General features: G+C 41.1%; 1 protein-coding gene across 3 annotated transcripts in view; it reads right to left on the reverse strand.

Annotated features, from left to right (window-relative positions):
- Positions 1 to 16,881, reverse strand: part of LOC102576410 (neuroendocrine protein 7B2) — an 88,357-nt gene extending 71,476 nt beyond the window's left edge. Inside the window, exons 1-11 of one of the 3 annotated variants that reach the window (XM_014595454.3) lie at positions 16,664 to 16,881; positions 14,268 to 14,338; positions 13,926 to 14,022; positions 13,050 to 13,300; positions 11,323 to 11,483; positions 11,057 to 11,197; positions 8,788 to 8,862; positions 7,954 to 8,121; positions 1,479 to 1,611; positions 527 to 635; positions 56 to 206 (exon numbers count right to left, since the gene is read on the reverse strand). In XM_014595454.3, coding sequence (XP_014450940.1) covers positions 56 to 206; positions 527 to 635; positions 1,479 to 1,611; positions 7,954 to 8,121; positions 8,788 to 8,862; positions 11,057 to 11,197; positions 11,323 to 11,483; positions 13,050 to 13,300; positions 13,926 to 14,022; positions 14,268 to 14,338; positions 16,664 to 16,795 — 1,489 coding nt within the window. In that variant the 5' untranslated portion in view covers positions 16,796 to 16,881. The remainder of the gene's footprint in view (positions 1 to 55; positions 207 to 526; positions 636 to 1,478; positions 1,612 to 7,953; positions 8,122 to 8,787; positions 8,863 to 11,056; positions 11,198 to 11,322; positions 11,484 to 13,049; positions 13,301 to 13,925; positions 14,023 to 14,267; positions 14,339 to 16,663) is intronic. The other 2 variants (XM_014595455.3, XM_019496556.2) reach the window with 2 other exon arrangements.
- Positions 16,882 to 25,027: the final 8,146 nt, after the last annotated feature.

The following is a 25,027-nucleotide window of genomic DNA, read 5'->3' on the forward strand; positions in this document are numbered from 1 at the left end:
AGATCACTTAATTCTGTTTTTAATGGCCATCAGCAAGCTGTCAAATAACTTTTACCTTTCTTTGTAAATTTTTCACTAACACCTGGGGTAAAGAGCAATTCTGACTTTGAATCTTCAACTCTGTTTTCCAGATCTTGTTGATTTGCAAGTCTCCGGCCAATGTTTTCAGACCTGTGTACAGCTGGACATCCACTTGCAACATTCATCTTGAAAGTGAAAAAAAAAAAAAACAAACAAAAAGTTTTAAAGACTGAACATAAGATTATTCAAAACTTAATTTGTTTTCTAGATCCAAATTAAATGCAAGTTTACAGTTCAAAGAATGTTTTTCCATTGATAGCAACTGCTAAGAAGACTTGCATTTAAACATTTTTAATGAAAAATTTTAGAACAAAGAAACTTCTCTCTTCCTTATTTAAACAACGTAGACTTCTTTATGCTATACAGGCTACAAGAACAGTACTCTCTCTTCCTTGACATTCCCTAGAATATGCTGACAAGAATAGAATAGGAAAAGTTAACATACTACATCTTTGTTGCTTTTTCCCAGACTGAACTTCAAACGTAACGATCTGCGAACCATTTCTTTTCGGCTAATCTTTGGAGAGAAACAGCCAGTTTTTCCTGATTCGGCCCTGAAAAATGTGAACATTAAGAAAAAGGTAATGGAAAGAGAGAAAAAAAATAAAAACAACCAAAATACTGCTCTCTTTATAATTTGTATCCTTTTATACTTTCTATTTTAGATTATTTCTTTGAGACCAGTGAGATAAAAACTGAAGAGGAAAAAAATGAAACACACTAATAAAATAATTGTTTCTAATAAAGGAATCAACTTCAATACACTTTAAAGTAACTGATTTAGTGTTTGATGCTACAAAGTTGGGGGGGGGGTGTTTTGTTTTGATCCGAGTTAGTGAAATAATTTAAAAAGTGGGGGAAAGACACAGAAAGGGGAGTCAGGAATTAAAGAGAAATAAGGAATTCTAGAAAAAAAACCCACAATATGATGAATCCTTGGACGTTAGGTTTTTACACTTCATGGCTTTCCTTCAGGCATCCACCTCTGTCCCACCCATACATTCCACAACTCCCAGAGACAAAGCACTATGAAGTAAAAAGCTAAAAGCAAATCTGGCAGAACTAAAAATGTTTAACCTTCTGTCTTGTCCAACAGACATCATGAAAGAGAAACATTCCAGAAATCAAATGGCTACCATAATAACCCAAGAAGATCAGTATGAAGGATCTCAACCTTTTTAATCTCAAGGCTTTATTTACCCTCAGGAGTTTCAGAAAGGAACCTATACATAATGGCAGCTTGTTTACTTGCTTGCTAGAAACTAGACCAGTCACCAACTCACTTTTTATACAAGGAGATACACTCTATACACATTGTAAAAGAGCAGCAAAGGGTAGCCTTTCAGTTCTGCTTCTCAATTCAGCACATACTGCACCTATGAATTAAGGCAATTTACCTGCATATTTTTTTGCATGCAATTCTTTTGCTTCTCCTGTTTCCTGTGCTAGACAGATGCTTTTCACTGCTGACTGATGGAGACAACAAAGCCTGAGATGACCGAGACACACAAGGACTTGCTTCATATTGAACTACAAGAACAAAGTTATGTACGTGATAAACAGGTAATTTTATATCTTCATGTTAAAATAAAAACATGCTAAAAAGCTGTTGGAGGCAAAGTTTGGGTTTTTTGGAAAGGCACTCATTTGCTCATTACAACTTGCTTGAATGTGCAGTGTTTGAAGTCAGGTGACTCTGCTGTTTAAAGCATTTCAGGCAAGGAAAAATGTTGGAAGGAAATCACACAAAGTGAAACAAGATCTTTGTTTTGATACTAGCAAGTAGAAGCACCAGCACGTTATTGGTTTCACATCCTAAATCAGTTTCTAGCTTAATACACTTCATTTATTCCTGTTTACATTTTACACTTGAAATTTTTCAGTAAAAACATTAAAATGGTAACATGTCAGTGTGAAGATTAAATGTGGCAGAAAGCATCTGTGTGAGATCTTTTTGCAACACTTAGCCAGAATAGACTTTAACAGCAAAGGATATGGTGTTTTTTATTCATCCACCTACACAGAAAATTGAGATGCATTTCCTTCTAAAATGATTAGTGCTTTAAGACTTGTTTATTCTTCATAGCAAAATGAAGAAGTTGAACATTTTGATTAGTTATGTTAACATAATGGACAGTAGATGTTTTACAGATATTCTGAGTCCCTTCCTGCTCCAAGAAGCTCACAATAGAAAGACACAGAGAGCTTAGAAAATGGAGAAATACAGTGCATCAGAGTGGATAAAGATCAACATTTTCTTTAAATAAGAAAAAAAGATTTTTAATTAAAAAAAATCAATTTTTTTTATTTAAATTCTTTTATTTTTAAGAGGCTTTTAAAAAAAATAAACCTATATAAAAAAGATAGTATAGTTAGATGTTATAATCCCTATTCCATGATGCCATCTTTGAGGTTTAACATATCTTAAATTAAAACTATTTGAGACAATACATTCATGTAACCTTTTTAGAAAAGTTTTATAAATAGGTCAGAACAGGTCATGGATTATATTAGGGGTCCAATCTTATGGGGTTATGGAAGCATAGAATTGCAAGGGACCTGTAATATCAAGTCCGGTCCCCTGCCGTCAGCAGGAAGTTACTGGGCTCAAACAAGCTCGACAAGGTGTCTGTCCTGCCTCATCTTGAACACCTCCAAGGAGGGTCCTGCACCACCTCTGCTGGGTGTTCCAGATTCTGGTAACCCTTAAAGAGAAAAAGTTTTCTTATATCTAGTCTGGATTTACCCTCTATTAGTTTATGCCCATTGGTCCTCATCCTCCCTTGAAGTGTCTTCCTGAAGAGTTGCTCCCCTAGATCTTGATGCTCACCCCTGACATACTTGTAGCCGGCTATCAAATCACTCCTCAGCTTTCTCTTACGCAGACTGAACAGGCCAGTTCCTAGAGTCTCTCCCCATACGGCCTATCCTCCATGCTCTTGACTACACCAGTGGCCCTTCTTTGTACCCACTCAAGCTTATCCATATCCTTCCTGAAGTGCAGTGCCCAGAACCAGACAACAGTACTCCAGCTGAGGCCTCATTCAGTGCCAAATAGAGAGGGAGGAGCATCTCCCTGGATCTATTAACAACACATCAGCTGATGCATGCCAGAGCTCTATTTGCCTTTCTGGCAACCCCATTGCACTGTTGGCTCATATTCATCTTCCAGTTGATCTTGACCCCCAGGTCTCATTCAGATGCTAGAACACCAGACATCGTGTAGTTATAGTAAGGGTTCTTCCTACCCAGATGAAGGACTTTACACTTCTTCCTGTTAAACCTCACCTGATTCTGTTCCACCCATGAATCCAGTCTGCCAAGGTCATCCTGGATCTTTACCCTATCTTCTGATGTGCCTGCATTTCCCCACAGCTTGGTATCATCCATGACCTTAATCACTGAGCTTTCCACCCACCTCACCCAAGTCATTAATTCTGAGCAGAATATTCCACAAGTCTTGAGGGATAAGTTTCTGAGTATAGCCTCTCCATTGATTTGAAATCTAGCGACGGAATGGTATGGTAGAAGGGAAAACCTATCATGGCAGCAGGCTTGCCAGGCCATAAGAGAGAAAAGAAATCAAAGATGAGAAGAAATCTAGGAGAAGGGGTAAAGAAATAACATGTCTGCAGCGCTTATTTGATGTCCTTCTAATACAGCATGGCAAAAATCTCCCATACATCCATTGTTAATCTAGCAAACTGGAGATAGTTCACAAGTGTCTGCTTCAATTAGCTTTGGTAAATAAAGTAACCAAATGATAATTAATTTTCTGGCTGCATCAGAAAACTGAATCTGAAAAAATATCAAAGTCACCACTTTAAAATGTATAGTGTGGTACCTTCTAAAAATGAAACCTACATCCATCTCTGAGTTGTGAGTAACTTGTATTAGAGGTTATATCAAACAACAGAAATGCACTTCTTGTAGAAAACCATGACTAAATTGAAGCTTCCTGCCCAGTGACTTAATCGTGATTTGAATTTATTTCATTTAAATCAAATACACCCTGGGATTAAACTCACTGCACTTAGTACTACTTTAGAAGTGAAACTGTAAAAGGAAGATTTGCCTATTTTAGCCATTATTTTTATATCCCAACCGCATTAACAATATGATAGTTCAATAAAGTAACAACTATATTTTTACCTCAAACATTTTAATGAGAATTCAAGTAGTCCAGAAGTCCACCCATAAGATATGGACAGGGAAGATGGGCAGTCCATGAAGTATGGAACAGGGAGGATTTCATTTAAATCACTGGTCAAGCCTGGATTTAATTTTTTTTATTTTTATTAATTAACACAAAGTGTATTTTTGTTGTTTGATATTCTCAAACGGGGCCTCTTTTATGGCCTGGCAAGCCTGCTGCCATGACACATTTTCCCTTCTACCAGACTATTCTCTCGCTGGATCTCAAATCAATGGAGAGGCTATACGCAGAAACCTATCCCTCAAGACTTGTGGAATATTCTGCTCAAAATGTTTCTCTTTTGTTTCTACTGCCCCTCCCTTCTTGCATTTATCTCCAGATTCCTAGTCCTTGGCCAAATCTACTCCACCCCTTACAATCGTCTATTCATTTAACATCTTGAAACTTTACATTTTTAGAAAGAGGTAAGAGCTTGACTGTGTACACAAACTTGCAGAGACAATAGGGCTGATGGGTAGGTAATCAGGGCCATTATCTCTCATCGCCATAAACTGCTGTTAACAAAAATGTTATTTCTGGAGGAAAATACACAGTTTGAGAATTGAAACTAAGCATCACAGAGATCCTTAATGGGATCGTCTAGAGTAAGCGCCGAGTCCCATCCGGTAGAGTGGTTTTCTGCAATCTTTCCTAAACTATAGAGGAACTTCTGAGAACCCCATAAGATTGGGCCCCTTATAGGTCACAAGCCATGGACTACATTTATAAACCTTTTCTAAATAAGGCAATATATTCTTGTAACCTAAGTAGTATATAGTTAGAAATTATAGTCCTTATTCCATGATGATATCTTTGAGCTTTAACGTATCTTAAATTAAAATTATCTTAATAGAGGGTTTTGTTTTGTTTTTTAAATCAACAAAAATTAAAAATACAATTAAATTTAAAAAAAAACCTGATTTAAATAAAAATCCAATTTATTTTTAACCACTGATTTTTATCTACCTTAAGTAATACTAAATGAGCAGTACCATAGTGACTGCACTGACTTCTTTTCGTCAGGAGGATCCATCCTCAAAATACAGGATTCTGACTATCCATCTTGAACGTCATCATCACTGTCTACAGTTTCAGAGTTATCTGCTAATGATACCAGTGTTCCAGTCAAATGCGTTTCACATAGTATATCACCTGTAGCAAAAATCTCCATCATCCAGAAACAACCAATGTTAAATTTGTAATAAGAACCAGCAATTACAGTAAGAGGCAGTCAATGAAAAAAAAAATGCTCTACTTGTTTATACAACAAACTCTTCTTTCCATATGGTTGAGAACCCATACTTTATTGACACAATTCAGTCATTGTGACCTGCATACAGTCCACCCAACAGAGCAGCAAACTGCTGGATAAAGTGTATGAGAAAGAAACTGAATTGTGTGCAAGAACCCGAGTCCTGATGGGTAGAGCAATGTCCACAATGATACAGAAACAAATGATCAAGAAATGCACACACAGCAGAATACTTACAAGAAGTAGCAGTAAAAGCTATAACAAACAAAAACAATTCAAATATGTACCTGTCACAGACAGTGCTGCAAATGTATCAAAAGATGAGAAGAAATCTAGAAGAAAGCCCCAAGCTAACAACATGCAGCTGCAGCACTCATTTGATGCACTACTTAGTTAGACTTCAGTGCTCCAGAAATAAAGGCTAGTGTTGCTGAAATTGCAAAAAAACACTTCCGTAACAACTACTTTGCAGTAGCTGCTCGGAAGAAAGCAGGAGGAACCAAACTAACTGTCACACAAAACATTAGATGGAACTCAGTAGTGGACTTTGAGTGATATATTGAGAACTGCCCCAATTTGATGATAATTTGTGAACCAAGTCATGACAAAAATAGATGAAACTGTCATAGCCAAAGTTCTCAACATTGGGTTAAAGAGAAATGTAGAACATATACTGATTATCCTAAGGTCTATTTCTGTAGCCTTGAACAAAACTGCATGAAATCAACAGCATCAGCAATTAAACAGTGAGGATTGAGAAGAAAATGAGTGAGACCTTGAAAAGAGAAATGTGCTAGGTGCAATAACAGGAGATAAATTATAGGCATTTAAAAAAAGAATGGATCAATCACTATCTCCAGCTCATATTCATGCCAATATTCTCAATACTTGATACCAGGGTCATTCCTTAACTGCTGATGAGGAGTTGGCTATAACATGGACATCCAGCAATCATCCTTCCATAATACCAACTATAATAAAATTTCAGGGCTAAGGGTGAACCATTCAATAAATATATGTTTGCTGATAAGGTTTTAAAAGGAAAGTCACACCAGTGAATTGGTGGAAGTCATTTAAGCACCCGGATCCATCTGCTTCAATCAGGTTTTGGTAAATAATATAACCAAATCATAATTAATTTTTCTGATGTAGCTGCAAAATTAATCTGAAAACTATCAAAATAAATTGTTGGTTTACTATGTATAGCATGTACCTTCTAAAATTAAACCTACATCTCTTCAGCTGCAAATAACATATATTAAGGTTATACCAAACAATAAGAATGCACTTTTTGCAGAAAAAATGAGGGGGGGGGGGGGGGGAAGAGGCTTCCTACCCAGTGATTTGAATCATGATTTAAATAGATAGGATTTAAATCAAATTCTGCAGTGTGTACAAGTCAATTGACAAGGGTTAATTTGAGAGACAAATGTAGCCAGGATAAAAAGCCTACAGTTAAATCCACAGCCTATAACATTCTTCAGGGGCTGCATGGAATGAGGTAGAGGAGACTGAGAGAGGCTGACAGAAGGAAGGACAACTGGGAACTCTGGTGAAATAAGATAGATTAAACGAATGCAAGTTTGACAAAATGGAACATAGGGTTGTGCAAATGCAGGTACAGCCCAGCCTTGAAGATAAGGTTAAATTGATAGACTAGAAAACAGGGAGCTAATAGAAGGCTTCAACATAAAAAAAGATCACTTGAGCCCCTGTGCTTTGTATACAGTTAGAAGTACCATTATGTGCCTTTAAGGTGGCCAGACAAAAGGAGTAGAATGTGGTAATCTAGTAAACTCTGACTCCTTTATAAACTAGGTGGGGAGCGGGGAATGGGGAATAAGGCAACTTGCAGGGAATTGGAACAATGGCAAAATTAAAACAAACAAACAAACAAAAGTAGTGAATTAACTAGAGACCTTACCGTATTCAGCATGTAAGATGGGAAAGAAGGATTTAGTTATGACCTAGGTATATAAAAAAAAGAGAGGGACAGGAAAGGAAGACTTCAGACTTGCAAGTCTGAGTAAAGGAAAGAATAGTTGCATAACAGAAAGCAGAAGAAGTGCGATGTGGAAAAAGTTTGGAAAGAGAAGAGGAGGTAAGTAAATAATTCTGTCTTATCCATTCCATGTAAAGTTTTCAAGATTTTAATTCATCTTTTCCAGGTTTTAGATATAACATTCAAAAGGAGATTCAGGATTGAACAAAGACAACTGTCATGCATATTTAAATCCGACAGCAAATGAAAGATCATAGATGAAGCTATAAAATAGAAAGGGTCAAAAGCACACAACACCAAGAATATTAAATTATGTTGCTACAGTCCAATAAGAACAGGAGACTGGGCTTTTAATAACGTCTTGAAAATAAAATGCCTTCAAGGTTCAAGGAGGGGGAGGGAGGAAGAGGAAAATCACTGTACCTGATGCTGGTGTTGAGCCACTGTTAAAAAGACTACTTGGTAGCAATTCAAAACCAAAACTATGCTTGAGAGACCGTCTTTTTTTGCTGGAAAAGCCCTGAGAAGAATCATTTGGAAGCTTACGCTTAGTGCTTGGAGTGAGAATCACTGGAGTCACTGATGGAAGGACTGCAATAAAAAAAAATCCAAAACAAAGCACTGAATCTGCAAGAACAGTCTAAAAGATGAGAACTTAATGAAAAAGGTAAAATACTCATTATTTAAATAGGGGAGATTTTTCTGCAGAAGCAGTTATTAGAAAACTGGAATGAAATGGCATGCATTTTAAATAAGCAAGGCACTAAGCAATAGCTTTGTTTATTTTGCAAGCAAAGTTCCCATTGGAAAGTCTACAATATACATTAATAGAACAAGATGATATAAGTGCTAAGAAAATTAAGATAAACAGAATTGTTTTGGCAAGTTTAGAAGACAGAAATGTGCAAGATTCAAGCTTAAGTTTGAATTCATTCTCTAATTCTCCAGATAGCTAAATGCTGCACAGCCACATCCAAATCTTAGTTTGCATCATACAAAAAGCAGTTTAGTTTCTAATCCTAGAACTGCTCAATCCACTACTACAAATGGTACTAGCAGGTCTAAGACTAAAAGTAGTATCCTCACTGAAAAAGTGTAACTATATTCAAAATTTGAAAAGACTTGATTTAGAAACCATTAATCATTTCAGTAAACAAAGCCTTCATTCTTTTAGTTCAAGTCTTATTAAAATATAGTCCACACACCTGAAGATACTGCAGGAGCTTTGTTTAGCACAAACATACACTAAATACCTACCACTTGTGTCTCGCTGAGGTGTAGTGGAGGGTGTTCTGTTAGATTTTAGTTTATTCAATGCTCCACTAACAATATCTGAAATGCAAGACATACCAAGCAATCAAGCTTTTAATCTGAACTTGTCTTGCTCCATTTTTAAAAACGAGAGAAAAGTGATTATGGACAAAGAAAATAAGAAGGGTTTTTTTTGTTTTCCAGGAGTTACACTTGCTCCCCCTCCAAGTTTCCTTGCCAGCTCTTTAAAAAGAAAAATAATTGAGTCTTCCATACACAAAAAAAGTAACTAAATAAGAAAGCTAAGCCAAATTATATACAAAATTGTTAAATATATAAACAAAAAACAGAGAAATATTTTTGGTAACAGACAGCTTTTTTGTACAGCTTCCCCCCATTGAAGTCTAAGTAAAAAAAAGAAGAGACATCAGGTCTGTCCAGGGTCTGACTGTCCTAAGCTTTGTGACAAGTGGGGGGCAAATCATTTACAGGTGCAGCTTGAATGGCAATTAACTTGAATAACCAGCAACTGCACTGGGGAAGAAGTCTTCTCAGGCTAAGAAGAAGTATCAGATTTCTCCCAGGAAAAAGCCTTTTATCCTGGGAGCCTAGTACAAGCCAGCTGTCCCACTTAAGTACCTGTGAGGTATTCCATACCACATTTATAAACTTTTTCAGGTTTAGACTGTGTGGGCATGACTAAAAGTTCTGGGCTTGAAGACATAACTGGACAGATAATTTTTTATCCTAGATTACAAGTGTCAAATAGTTCTTTCAAGCCTAGTTTTTACATTTAGAAAATACTATATATTACTGTGCATTTCCACAACCAAATCTCAGAAAATTAGGGCAATGCCACCCACACACTTAAGCAACACCAAATTCAAAGAACCTTTTCTTAACATCCACACATTGTATTTACCACTCACTAACAGAACGTGCAACTCCTCGGGGATCTCCTTTCCCCTTCCAACAGATGAAGCACGCTACACAAAAGACATAGCGTGATTAGACAAAAAGCTTCACCTCCAACTTCTGCAGAGATATGTTTCACCTGTAGCAATATACACTAAGCACATGGTCCTATTTTTAAAAATGTGGAGAAGTACAGGTACAGTGCTAGTAAGACAACTGTACTGTGCAGAGTATTAGTGGGGTTGCGGAGTACACATTATCGTACATAGAATCAGTGGGGCTGTGGTTCCATTATCTATATTTGGCAAGATTTACGTGAGCTATCATTCCAACATGTGAAAAGACCCAGACTGGTATATCACACCAATAGCCTAACATGTTTTATATGTGGTTTCTGAAATATCCCCTCGCCAATAGCTAAGCAATAGTAAGACCTTTGAGAAGAATGTAGAGAACTGTTTGAGTGTTCTATTAAAAAAATTTAATTTTCTTTTAGCCCAGCTAATCTTATTATGTACAACTTCAAGGCCTATCCCCCACCCCAAGGTCAAATCCTATTCCACATACTGGGTGGGGCCCTTATTGCAATTGCATAGCTGGGCAGAACTTCATTATATCCAAGTAAGTTTCTCATAAACCAGTATATAGTCTATCAAGCTTGAATGCCCAAGACATATTGGGAGAAAAGCTCCTGTGGATCTGTATAAGCACTTTCCTAAAACAGCACTCTACCAGTACATTTAAGTCCTAATTTGCAACATTAATATTTCAATTCTAGAGGTCACATGAACTAACTGTTAGTTTTGTCAAGATGTGGAAGAACCACTGATTAACCAATAAACTGTGGTCCAAAAGCTAAAAAGTGATCCATAGATGGTCACTACTCCTCCCAAGTTCCACTTAAAGTTTGATAAGCTTGTAAACCTAAGAAGTGTGACATCAGTCTGATGGCTCAAGAATTTTCAGAGCTCTAAATTGATTTTATTTGTGACCAAAGGTAGGATTTGAAGCCAGGTGTCCACATGTGAAAAGGTACAGCATTATTTTGCTGCATACCTGCTTACACCAAACTGATAACTATTGTGGTTCAAACAGGAAAAAAAAAAATGCATACTAAGGGTTGTGGCAAGCATTATCCAAACGTGGTTTTCACTTCAGCAATAATTAAGTGCCAAAATGCTTTCCAGCCATACGCTAGCTTTCATGAAGCCAAGCTTTTCAACCTCAGCTTATGAAGCTTCAGATGATGTGGAAGTCTGCAGTTCTGAGACAGAAGCAGGTCCTCCTCAGATACCATGATCTCAAAGTTTCTCAAATTAATAGCACTTGTTAAACTCAGATTTTCAGTTAACACACTTACCTCCAACACTTTGCCGTCTCTTCCTTTTCCATTCACCAGGAGATTCACTTTCTTCGTAGCCCTTCAGTGAAGGAGTAGAACCCAAGCCATCAATACCCAACATGGCTGGCACCTTTTCCAGGATAAACTCTGGTACTTGACCTGAATTAGAGATTTATTTAAAATTGTTAAAGAGGGAAATTATGGTCCAAAAGCACACGCATGCTTTTAAACAAATAAATACACATCTAGTCATTTCAATAAACAGTATTCATTCAGCATCTTACCTATATCACCTGCATGATCAATAAGTGTCTGCACAACAGAGGCCTGCAAACGAAGCTTCTTTTCTGTGCTGACTGACATCTTTTCATCATTACTTGAGTGCAAGAGATTTGGAGCAAAAATCACTGCCAGGTTACTGCTATCCATTTTATTCTCATTGGATCTAAAGAAAATATTTTAAACGTGTATTTTAATATAATTTAAGTTTTAGCTTACAGGGGTGTAGGTTTCAGCCATTTTGGTCTAAGGAAGTGGTCTCCAATCTTTTTAAGTAGGAGATCACCTTTGGCACTTAAAAACAACCCAAGATCTATTGTGTGCTGCCACCTCCCCTCCCCCTGGGCAGGTAAGTCTGTGGGGAGGGAAGGGTGGGGGCAGATCAAGGCAGAGGGAGAAAAAATTATTTAGGGATGCACTTCCCCAGCAGGTAAGTCCCACCCAGCCAGGGCCCCACTCAACTTACCCCTGCTCCTGTCTCTGCAGCACTGTCCCTCACTGCAGGGGGCTCGATCTAGCCCCAGCCCCTTCCCTCCCCCACAGGATGACCTGCTGGACTGGGGTGCCCGTGTGCATGCATGCAGGCACTCAATGCCCCCCCCCCAGCAACCCCAGCCTCGAATTGACTCCAAGATCTGCCGCAAGAGGCTCTGAGATCCGCTGGTTGGTGACCACTGCTCTAGACTCTCTCAACTAAAAACTTGAATTAGCCAGCCTTCCATATTTCCTGTGCTTATCTTCTGATTAAAAGGAGAACATAAAGCTAAAACTTGGGAGGCAGAGGGCATGTGCCCCCCATGGGGCAGAGGCAGGCTGCCTGCTGCAGGCTCACAGCTCTGTACCCAACTGCCTTTGCCCCAGGAGTCTGCCTCCTGAAACACAGTACCCTGCATCCTGTCAGGGTGTGGGGACCCTCCCTCCCACCCACACACCTACAGCCCCCCCAGCACTTCACAATTAAGCCCCCTGACACAAACTTCAAAAATAGCCTCTCATGATTTACATGCCAATCTCTTGATTTTTTAAGCGTTTATCTCATGATTTTTGACACACTGGGGTTGGCAATACTGGCATTCTTATTTGAAAGGTCTGCATTTCAGTGGCAATGCATAGAGGGTGCATGTGCACCCCCTGACAGCCAGTGTTCCCCATTTCGGCGAGGGGCACGTGGGAGCGCTGGTGCCCCCCTGCTGAGAGCACCGGCTGGGGAGTGGGGGCACCAGGAGAGGCGCTGCTGGCACTTCTGGGTCGGTGCGATTGGCTGTGCCCACCCCTGGTGCTGACTGGCACTTTTGCACACCTAAAAAAGTAATACCATTGTGTGGCAATGCAAGGCACACTTAAAAGGATGGTGAGAATCACTGATCCAAGCCAACACTTACACTTTAGACAGGAAGTCATGGCACAAGCATGCTATTGAACTCAACAGTTCACAGTTGATGAATTCTCTCAGACAGGAGAACCACCCAGATAAGAGATAATCTCATTAGCTGCTCTTTTGGAAGGGGGAGAAAGATGGTAGAGGATAAGAAAAGGAGTCATACTCCCAGCAGGTGAAGATTCTATGGTATACACTCAACAAGTTAGGAGGAGACACTGTTTGCATTAACCCTGGTAAGCAATGATTGTTTATATTTATGAGAGAAAACTACAGCCATTATCTGAGTTTAGCATTTTACAAGGTTTCCAAGTTGTTCACCCCCCCCACCCGGCCACATTTCTTCCTACTTACCTCAGGGACACATTTCTGAGGAAGTTGAAAAAGTACCGCAAAGTATCAATTGTTTTGTCAGGGAACAGGCAGGAAAGCAACATTGTAACAGTTTTCTTCTCCTCTCCTAGCTGCTGAGCCTTTAAAAGAGCTTCTTGAAGATGAGAGGGAAGGATGGGCTCTGGCAACTCCCTAAAGAACTGTTTAAGCAGCCCTGCAATATCATATGGCAATGCAGCAGAGAGACAGTTTTCACCTTGATCCAGTTTACTCTGAAATAATTCATAAGGAATGTAAATTGAGGTCTACAACATGTTTTATAAGATTACTAGATTTAAGAGTTTCCAGTCTCATCGACAAAGAGCCAATACATTTCTCACCTTCCCTATTTGCACAGCAGACAAGGTGGCTTTGTTTCATCTCACATCTTTCCAATTTTTAGTTGCAGCCCCCACCCATACTTTACACAACAGTTACAATCCTGGTAACTAGTAGTTAGTAGATAGCATTGACCATTTAATATCAGACAATATTGTTTCTGGATGTATTGACTCTCCTTCATCCCATGCTACTGTGAGAGAAGACTACCAGCCTCGTATACCCACCCTAGCTAACGTGTATAACTTTTCACAAGGCTTTTGTTGTTAAAAAAAAAAAAACAAAACTTTTGGAGTATGTGCTTACGTACTCCAAAAAACTGAACATGGTTTTTTATGTTTCAAAACACAAAAAGGAAGCCTATCTTTGAGAAGAAATTTAAATAAATAACAATAGTAAAGCTAATCCAAGTACTCCCAGTTCAAACACTTGAAGGCTTCTGTAGAGTCAGATCATCAAGCATGTCTAGTCAAGATAAATATAGTTGAAGTCTAATAGAACTACTCCTTTAAAATTTACCTTTAATGTTTTTAAACGAACAACAGCCCCAGATTTTCTGAAGAGTCCTTCAGTGTGGATATGCTCTTCTAAATGTTTGCAAGCATCAAGAAGAAAGCTGAGAAGAGGAAAAAAAAAAAGTCACAACATAGTTTACATTCAGAACGCAATTCAGTTTTCCTTCATCCATCTCTCTTGAGTTCCCAATACAATTTCCAAACTCTCTTTTTTCAAAGTAGAATCTCCCCTCCTCTGACAATCTTTACTAGACAAACAAAAAAAATTGTAATTGCTCTCCAGTTTAAATAATTTGCTAGAGGAAGGGGGAAAATGGATCTAGTTTCACACACAATATTTGCTTACTTTGGAATAGTTCCATATTCTGGCACAAGTGACTGAGGTAAAGCATGAAGAGATATTCCAAAAACCTTGCCCTAAAAAACACAAAATATGATATTGTTAAAGAGTTTTTGAATGTGTTACCAAGCAACTGGTACAGAAAATACCCAGCATAACATAAAACGTAAGTGTAGGGAAGCCGCAAGCAGCTAAAACTTTGCAAAAAACCCCCAACGAAAACAACAAAAAGCCCCAACTTGTTAGAGAGTCTACATCAACTTAAAAAAATTGGAACACGCAGTTCTTTTTATAAAATTATATATTTACAGTTAACTACCAAGGTTACTTCTCCAAGACTCCAGTTTAACCACGGTAGCACACAGTTGCTCTAGTTATAGATGCCCAAATTCTAACACAGACCAAGCTGTGAGCTAAAGTGGTCTTCAAGTATAATATTCTTCTCTACTTTGATGCACCTAATATTTTATTTAAATTAGACATCTAAAACAAATACCTTGTTGTTCTTTTTCTCTTGATGAATATCAAGCCAATTCTGTATTTACACTCTTCTCCAACAGCGAACAAAAACAAGCTTTAGCTTCCCTCTTAATTTTGAATGTGCAAAGTACAGAGTACAGGCTGTTCAAGAACAAGTTAATAAACAACTGATGCAAACTCATCTTTGAAAGAAATCAAGGCTATTAAACAGAAAAAGACTGAATCACTAGGGACTGGTAAGAAAAGTCACAATACTTGCAAACCTTTCATTCCAGATTTCTTTTGAAGGTACAGATTAAATGCAAATTTGAAGATAAAATGATCTACAGATTTACATGAGTCTTAAATGAGATCAACCCACAAGCCTGCACAGACAGCATATAGATCCCATAAGGGGTATCAACTAATATCAAGTGAAGTGTTACTAACGCACCAACAAGCTAGAATGCTCTCCTGGGGGAAAAAAAAAAAAAAAAAAAGGTTCAACAAAAGAGGCATTTTTTCTGGAAAAGAATCTACTACTGTCTTACTGTATTTTCACTCCCGGTAGTGGTTATAAGAGAAGATTTATGCCTCTGTAGAAAATATGTATACAACTTTGCACAATTTGTAAACACTTTTCACACCCATCTGCGCCACACACTTCCTTTTTGTTATACCAGGTGAATAATTTAGTTAGAATGAAGTCATAAAATATTTTGTTTAGACTTCTTTAGCCCTGCATAAGCCAACATCTCTAATATTACCTGATGGGGACATCTGCCTTATGCTAATTGAAGTCCTCCAGCAAATGATAGGGTAATTTATTTTCCCCCCCCCCAAATACTTTCAAAATGCAACTATGTATTTTTAGAACAAACCCCTTTCCGATCATTTGTTAATGTTACCGTTTTTATTTTAAGGTAAAACAGCACAGGGCTTGCCACCAAATAACAACACATCCCCAAATCCTAGGAAATATGAACTTTCACTTCTAACCCGGAGAACTTTTACAACCTTTTCTCCAATGCCTGATGAAGGGTGTTTGTGCCCAAAAGCTTGCAATTAAAGATTTTTTTTTTTTGCAAAAATCTTGTTCTAATAGAAGATATCATCTCTGCTACAAGTCCTGATTGCCTCAACACATCCCAATGACGTTTAAAAAAAAATGATGCACACTAGAACTCAACCTAACAGGAAGTTTATTTTCAGTTCTGCTGAAATGCTGTTGCTTACAAGACTACATATAGTCTTTTTTTTTCTTTTTACATCAAACAGGCTATATCAGCAGAGAAAGCTTCCTCAATCAGAGGACTAAAAATTTCAAGATGCTTCAAAAGCTAAAAGGCTTTTGCATAAAGCGGCACTATACAGCACCACCTTTGGCCCACTTGGTTACACAAAAAAGTCAAACTCAGTAGGACCAAGCACTATTCAAAAAATCTGAGCTGCCTCTTTCACCATTATCTTCTGCCTTGCAACACACAGCTTCTCAGAAACAAATAAGAATTGCAAAAGCAGCCCCATACCAAGTCGCACCACTGCTACGTCCATCGCTGCTCGCAAGACGGACAGAGAAAGGGACCCCCGCCTGAGTGGCCCTCTCCGACACAGGCCTGAAGAGACGCTGAGCGCCTAGCTTCTCGCCCACACTCGGCTCGCGCTATTTACCAAGCTGCTCCGCCGAGCGGCGCCGCTCCCCACCGACGCACCCCCAGCCCCGGGGAGAACCTGCGATCGGGCCGCGCCCGCTCCTCCTTACGGATAAGAAAGGCCGGTCAGCGGCAATAAAGTGCCAACATCGAGCGGAAATGGGGGCGAACAATTGAAGCCCCGGGTCCGGCCCGACCCGGCCCGGCAGGAACGGCAGGAAACGGATCCCGGGGGCAGCACGCGCAGGGTCACTGGGACTGTGGTACGTGCCTCCCCCTTCCCTCCATTACCTCCCCGGCCGCCGTCGGATGCTGCTTCCCCGCCGCCGCCCGGCAGCTCCCGCTCTTGACCTTGATGCCGTGGGCGGCCCGGAGCTCCTGCAGCACCGCCAGCCGCACCAGGCCGCGCCTCTGCTCCGCCATCCCGGCCCGGCCCCGCTATCACACGCCGCGCAGCGCCATCGCGCCCCGCCGCGCTCACGGCCACGGGCCCAGCCCCCTCCCAGCCGCGCCGCTCAAACTCGGCGCCCACAGCCGCCGCCTCGCCTGATTGGGCAGCCGGGCGTTCGAATCGCAGGCCCCCGCGGCTCAACTGCCGACGCTGGGTGCCCACCCCAATGCCTGATCCCAAGCGGCGATGTTGGGCCCAGCGCCACAGCATGGTGATGCGCGGGGGTCCTTCCCACTTTCTCTGCTGGAAGGGCAGACTGCCGGGACCCGGCTTCCCAAACGGCCTCACTGATTCCCAGGCGGTTGTAGAGGATACCTAAAAAAAAGCCCCTTCTCAGTGCCCAGCGGGCGCAGAGGAGCTACGGCGGCCGGCAGGGGGCAATGAAGTGAGAATGGCGGCAGCCTGCCCAGGGTGGAATGGGGCGGGGGTCCGTAGCGATACCAAAAGCTCCGCAGTAGCTGGGGGAGGGGTTGTGTTTTTTTAAAGAAATGTTTCGTGTTGCAAGCTAAATCAAGTCGAAATGCGTGAGTCAGTCCAGAACCATAAGTAGCCCTACAACCCCACCATGGGTTTCAGATATTTCCAACATCTTTTGGCAGGCCCAGTAGATGCGCTTGTCCAGCCGCAGGGGTGCCCCACGCACCCTAGGGCTAGGAGACCACAGCTGCTGCGAAATCCCAACGGCACGGGCTCCACGCACCCCCGCAGCTGGCAGGGAGCAGTCGGGCCCCTCCGGGGAGGAGCCGTGCCCCTCGGGGGAGGGAGCTTACAGCTGCAGTGACTTCGTGCCAGTGCCCGGGAAGCCCAGAACCTGCAGTAAGGCACAATGGGAACTGATGTGTGATTGCATGATCAGGTCTGCCACCGTGCATGTGTGGCACGGCAGGAGGCGTGATTCCGTGGATTGTGCATTGATCTCACCATGCAGCGGGGCCCTGAAAGAACAAGGGATATTTACCAAGGCAAAGAGAGTTCTCTAAAATGCGACTACGATGCAAGGAACAAATACATTAAAGAAGCTGGAATTGGATTGCTTGACACCACTGTTAATATGCACAATATGGAAAGATAGTATAGCATTGACAAGCTAACCCATTTGTGTCCACACAGAAGACATGCACTGTTAAACTCCCACCTAAACTTATTAAACTGGACTACGACTTGTTTACAAGGGTTGTACTAGTTTAATTACATCAGTGGCCCCATCGCTGAAGGAAGGTATTCACTGGGGAAATGAATTGAGTGAGAACTGCCTTTTGAAAAGGCCAGTGGTGACGTGTAGGTGGTACACAGGGGTGCACGTGCACCCCCTGAGAGCGCTTGCGCACAGGCCATGCTCCCCACTTAGGCAAGGTCCAGGGGGGCAGGCGGGAGCGCTGGTGTCCCCACCGCAAGCACAGGCTGGGGAGTGGGAGCACCAGATGAAGCGCTGCAGCCACTTTCCAGTCAACGCAATTGGCCATGGGGGACCCCCTCCGGTCACTGACTGGTCGCTGGCGGGGCACGTGCCCTCCCTGACTAAGGTGGCAAGTCGCCCATATGAATGGCTGGATTACAGGCCTTTTAAAAAAACACTTTGGGGGTAGCACTTCAGCTAGATTTTACACCAGATTAGAACTACTTCAGGAAAAAGTCCAACTTTTGTAGAGGAGACTCAGTTCATTTCCCCAACAAATAACTTTCCTTCAGCGATGGGGCCACTGATGTAATTAAACTAGTACAACCCTTGTAAACAAGTCCTAGTCCAGTTTAATAAGTTTAGGTGGGAGTTTAACAGTGCATGTCTTCTGTGTCGACACAAATTGGTTAGCTTGTCAATGCTATACTGACTATCTTTCCATATTGTGCATATTAACAGTGGTGTCAAGCAATCCAATTCCAGCTTCTTTAATGTATTTGTTCCTTGCGTTGTAGTCACATTTTAGAGAACTGAACCTTTTGGTTTACAAGCAGTTTCTAGCTCCATAGTTGCAAAGTCAGGTTTCCAACCATTGGAATAGAAAATTAAGAATACTGATGTTTTCCTCACAGTTTGCAGACAACTTGAAACAATAGATCTGATAAAGCTGAATTCCTTTCTTCCCACTATGCTGATTGTAGTCTAACTCTAAAGACCACTGACAACATTGAGTGCCAAAAATAACTATTTAAATAACTGAGTTTATTTGGTGGAAGAGAAGACCACAGAGGTCAATCCGAAGTGACATTATACTACAGTAAAAGCTCTGTTACCCGTCATCCATGGGCAATTGGGGGTGCCGGTTAATCAAATATGCCGGTTACCTGAGAGCTTATCCCCAGCCCGGCTTATCTTCTGCCATGTGTGGTGCGCCAGGGCTTTCACTCCCTGGCGTCAGTGTGACAAGGGACCCTGCACAGGTTGCTTTGCCCCGGGCCGTGGTCCTCGAGGAAGAAGTGGGACTCGGCTCATGGCAGCAAAATCAGAAGTGCCATGGTGGGACTTCTGGTTTCGCTTTTGCTGCATTGATCCACTGCTGTAAACAACAAATGCCGTCTATGACAGATGCCAGTTAAAAGAGCACTCTGGATGGTAAATTGCTAGATAATACAGCTTTTACTGTACATTGTATGGAGCTCTGAACACCCATCAAGAGAAAAATCAAATGAGAAAGAGATATGAGAGAAAACCTGACAAGAATAGAAAGTATCTATTCACTTTTCCAAAGTAACTAATCTGGGTAAAATCAGTCATTAAGAAATGACTAATAGGAAAGAGAAGACTAAAAAGCTAGAAGTCCTAGGCAATAATGGAAAGCAAATTAGATATGCATATTCTCCTATGGAATGAGGAAATAAGGTCATATGTACTGCACATGCAAAGTATGTCACATAGCAGAAAGTCAGTGTTTCGTCTCTGTATGGTGTTAGTACAACCACAGAAATACGGTCTTTTCTGGTGACAGTATTGTATGAGGACTTTGACAAGATGTTCAGTTCTGGAGTTGTACACTTGAGAAAGGATGTAGGACTTGCAACATTTAAAGTTATATAGGGAACGATGCCCCATTGAGAGAGAAATTGACTGCATGTTTTAAATAGATTTCCCTCTGCGGCTTTTATTCAGTCTTCTACTCAAATAGATTAGGTGTGCACAACCTCTGGCTCACAGGCCAGATTCACTCCACAGGGTTTCCCAAAGGTCAGAAATCTGGCAGTGGGAAAGTGCTGGCAATTAACACTGTCATTATTCCCCCACTGCCAAATTTCCAAGCCCTGTGGGCCAGATGACATAGCCCTGTGTGCCAGGCCTGGTCTGGCCCATGGACCAACTCTGTATTACTCATCTGGGTACCAGTGGAATAGAGAGTCCCAGTACTAGGACTTGTAACATGAATATGCAAGAGACAAGGAATTTTGCAGGTGATATCTTTTATTGGACTGACTGCAGGGTTGGGATAGACTTAGGCAAGCTTTCAAATGCAGTGCATTCTTCAGATCTTCAGCTGATCTGAAGGAGAATGTATTGTATTACCTAAGTTTATCCCAACCCTGCAGTTGGACCACTAAAATTTTATTACCCACAAAATCTTTACTTATCACAAGTATGCTGGACCATCATGGATACAACATCAATACTACCAAAACATAAACATAGCGTTTTAGTTTTCAGGAAGTAAGTCCCATTAAATTTACATAGGAATCTGCAAGCTATACAGTTACTGAAGTCACCTTTAGTAAATATTCTTTTGACTACATGTCCAGTAAGCTTCCAGTTCAAGAAGAAATCTTTAAAAGAAAATCTACTAGCCATTCAAGTTTGTTACTGGGATATCATTGAATTTATTTTCCTGCAATACAGAGGACCTGCACTAGAGGGTCCTCTGACCTGAAAAATGGAGTAAAGCCCTTCCAGTTCCAAGTGTTTCATATCCAAACTATATATAAAAAGAAACTGTTAAATGTGACAAATGCTTTTGATTATGTGTTTTGGAGAGAGGATACCTGGAGAAAGTCAGCTTTACTAAGAGTAGTAAATCAACATTAAAGCGTGTGTGTGTTTCTTAAAATGCTTTTATTCAAAATGCTGTGCTCACTTGTCTTTCTGAAGGCAGGGTAGATGCACATCTTTATAGACCAACTAAAATATATTTGGTAGATGCGCACCCTTATAGACTAACTAAAATATATTTGTCTAATGTGCATTTTAGTTATAGGAAGAGACAGTAGCATAACTTTGGGGGAGAAGTTGAGAGCAACTGTGGCACTGGCTCTGGGAACCAGTTCAGAGGGGGCAGAAGGATGGCAGCCACAGAAGAGAGCCTGCACTGTGTCCATAGCTTGTGTTAGGGGAGCTTGTGCCAAAGTAGCGATAGCCTGTGCCACCACAGTCTGTGAGAGAAGGAAAGTGCTCCATTCACATCACTCCAGGCACCAACATAATGTAAAGTTATACCTTTGGGAAAGGGAACCAAGGCAAGGGTTAGGTAAACTGCACTTGGTTAAACTGTAAATTAAGAGGAAGATTAAAAAAAAAATTGTAACTCAATCTCAAGAAAGTCAATTTAAGAAATATATGAAGGCAGCTCTTGAACGGCTTTTTCAAAAGCAACTCATTAATGTGCCCATCTTGAGGCCCCCTAAAGATGTCTGATTTCAGAGCCTAAGGGTGTAATACTTTATCCATTAGACGACATGGCAGAACTTGCACTGACCACAATGGTGGAGCCAGCATTTCACCCCAAGTAAGCAGCACTTCTGAAAGTAAGTGATTTTAAAGGCACATCAAGCTGGGCACACAAGTTTACAGGTACCTTCTTAAGCATCATGGCTTAAACTTCAGATGTGAGATAGATAGATAGATAGATAGATAGATAGATAGATAGATAGATAGATAGATAGATAGATAGATAGATAGATAGATAGATAGATAGATAGATAGATATACACACTGGAATCTTTTTTACATATATTAAGGGAATCTTTTTTACATAATACAGATATCTATAGATATCTATACACACACACACTCTAATATAATAAAAGCTTTAGTCTGTCTGTCTGTCCATAATGCTCTGGGCCAACTGTGCATGTGCCGCCAAGAGGGTGTGCGCCAATTGGCTGCAAGGGCCCAGAGTGTTACTGACAGAGGGGGCAAGGGAGCAGCTGCACTGTCCTCCCACCCCCAACAACAGCCAGCAGGGAGGGTGAGACAGAGGGAAAGAAGGGAAGGAGTGGGAAGGCAAAGGGGGGGTTCTGGTGGCAACCCCCCCTGCTGCTGCTGCCGCCTGGCCCCAACAGCAGCCGGCAGACAGGGGAAGTGGTGAGGAGGGAGGGAGGAGAGGGTGAGGGGAGGTGGGGATGTTGGCTGTTGTCAGTGGCTGCCCCCACATGCAAACTCCCCCACACTTTCCTGGGAGCTGTGGGGTGGTGGCAGGGGGTGGGCAGGGCACGTAGGGTCAGATGCGGGTGGCAGGGGGAGTGTGGGGAATGGGGGGGCACACAGGGCCAGAAGTGGGAGTTGGTGGGCACACAGTGCTGGATGCGGGGGGCAGGGGATATGGGGGTGCACAGGGACAGATGTGAAGGGCGGGGGAGGGCAGCAAGGGATGGTGTGTGCATGAGGCCAGACGTGAGGAGTGGAGGGGGGAGGGGGACCTGGGAGATGGGGGGCACATGGAGCCGGACACAGGGGGTGGGAGGGGCACACAGGGCCAGAGGCGAAGTGGTGGTACCACGGGGTGCTGAGTGGTGGTGCTCCATTTCCGCCTACCCCTCCCCCACCCCTCCTATCATTCATGACAGGCAATTTGCTAGTGTGTGTATATATATGAGTCCAGTAATCACATTTTAATATCATTAGTTCAATAACTATGCAGAGTAGTTCCCAACAAAATCACCCAAAAACTCAACCAGTTGAACAGAGAAGCAACTGCAATAGGCTCAGCCACCTCACAAGGAGGGAAGCAGAAAACTTCTAGCCAATGTTACCTTTCATAAACACTCAGAGCTGTACAAGGGAGAATCCTCCTTGGCAAAACCAGGACTCACATGGCCCTACTCATTCTCCAGCCTTGTAAGTTCAAGTAAGAAACATTCTGGGTTAGGTCACCCAGAAATTAAGCTGGCAGGAGATAAGAAAAGCTGCTGCATTAGAGAATTTTATACACCAACAATATCAGTGTCTGACAACAGTTTACTCTGGACATTCTCCATCACTGGTGCTTTGCTCCAATTCCCTTTGACCTTCTCCCCCAGCTTCTCAGCCTTATTACACTCATCTTTCACACTCCCCATATCCTTTCCCATTCTTCTCATCCCCTCTCCTATTTTCAATTAATTCTCTTCCAATAAATCTCTACCCTAGCCCTAGTCCCAAAACAGAAAGAAACATCATCGACATCATCATCCAGCCAATATATGTACAATCCATCATGTGGTTCAGAGGTGTCCAACCTGTGACAGCCTGTTTATACAGCACAAAGCAGATGAGAGAAAGAAAAGGTAGTACAGTGGCAAAATAGGGCAGGGAGCAGAAAGGGCAGCAGATCAGACAGGAAAGGGGGATTACAGAGGGTGTGGGACTAATTTGTGGCATGCCTGCCAAAAAAGTTGGACCTCACCAATGTTGTTCACCTCACTTATGGTTTATTTATATCCCTTCCTCTCAACCTTCGGTCTTGACTCTAGATTAAATCTTATGGCCCAGCACTTGTTGGAGTGTGCTTAGCAAGGTGGTGTCCCCTCTGTCACAAAAATCCTCATGAGTTAACATTCTGTGTTGCATAACATATACTTGTGAGACACATAGTTTGGTTACAGGCAAAATAGTCCTGATTGTTTTACCATGCCTATCTTTAGACTACAAAGATATCATTTGCCCAGTATATTAGTTGTTAGTTCTATACAGAGCCAATTTTAACATATTTTTTAAAAGTAGAAAGATAATGTACCAAAAAGCCTTCTTCTGAGCTAACATTTGACATTACATTCATTTTAACTATGAATTCAGGAAGAAATAGTTCTAATTAAATAAGAATTAGTCTGCCATTATTCACAAGCCTTGAATCAGAGTTCTGCACAATCTCCAAGTACTTAATTAGCTCATAATTGATCACTTTGTCACTTAAGGTGATTGAAGAAGAAGCTACTGTTGAATAAGATTGGCTGAAAGTCCACTAAAAGCTTAATGGCAGCTGTATGAATTGTTGAACGCATATCTGAACTTGGTCCTTATCCAAAATTCTTGTGATTAGACTATTATTCTTATTTAAGTACCAATTAATGAAACAAGAAAGCCTAACTCATTAAAGGGTGAATATTCAGTGCTAAGTCAGAATCATCATCAAGTCAAGACATTTTTGTTTAAAGTATTCCAGGACTTGATTTCATCAGAAGTAATAACAAGATCCTTTCTCTCAATTTAGCTACAATGTTGTAGCTAATAAAACAACTGTTTCTTAAAGTAATTCTGTCTTGACTGTCAATGGCTAGTAGTACCTGGTATTTATTTACTTTGCAGGCCACTGGGACTGCCATTCATTGACTCAAGATTTCTACACTTTTTGCAGTTTGAGGGTATGGTACAGAGTGACTTTTATCTCTAGTTCTAGCAGATGAACTTCATGGAAGTATAAGCTTGGTTTCATCAGATGGGGTAGAATTCTCTGTGAATTCATTTGGTTGATTCCACAATAACAAGCTCCTTGTTTAGAATGAAGAAGTGCTGTTGCTTTAATGCAACTGAAGAAAAAACTGGGCTTCTATTTAGAAATAGCTTGTTTGGGAGTTTTGTAAAGACCCCCCTCTTCAAAGCAAACATAAAGGGATCTGGGGTAGACGTAAAGGCATTTCTCCTCTCCAGCAATACACAAGACAAGACTTACTATCCGTAAATTCCTTATAGAAGTTTTTGTTTTGGAGCTGGGATCTAAGATACTGATTAAACCATATGGTTTCCTAACAAAGAGTTTTGGGAGACATCAGAAATCCTTTGTAGGGCAGTGAGGTGAAAGACTACTATACTTTAGCAGTTCTAGGAACAGGTGTACTGTGACTGATTACTTCAGATCACTTCACATTAGAAAACTACAAAGTGAATAGTCTCCAAATAGTAAATATTTGACATTTTCAAGTCTGTGAGCAGTGTCATAGTTAGTCTATAGCAAAGCTTTTATGAGCTGAAGTATCTGATGAATTATGCTTCAGTTCAAGAAAGCTTTTGCTATATAATCTACTCTGGGTAG

The sequence above is a fragment of the Alligator mississippiensis genome, chromosome 2 (genome assembly GCF_030867095.1).
Source record: "Alligator mississippiensis isolate rAllMis1 chromosome 2, rAllMis1, whole genome shotgun sequence".
Taxonomy (NCBI): Eukaryota; Metazoa; Chordata; order Crocodylia; family Alligatoridae; genus Alligator; species Alligator mississippiensis.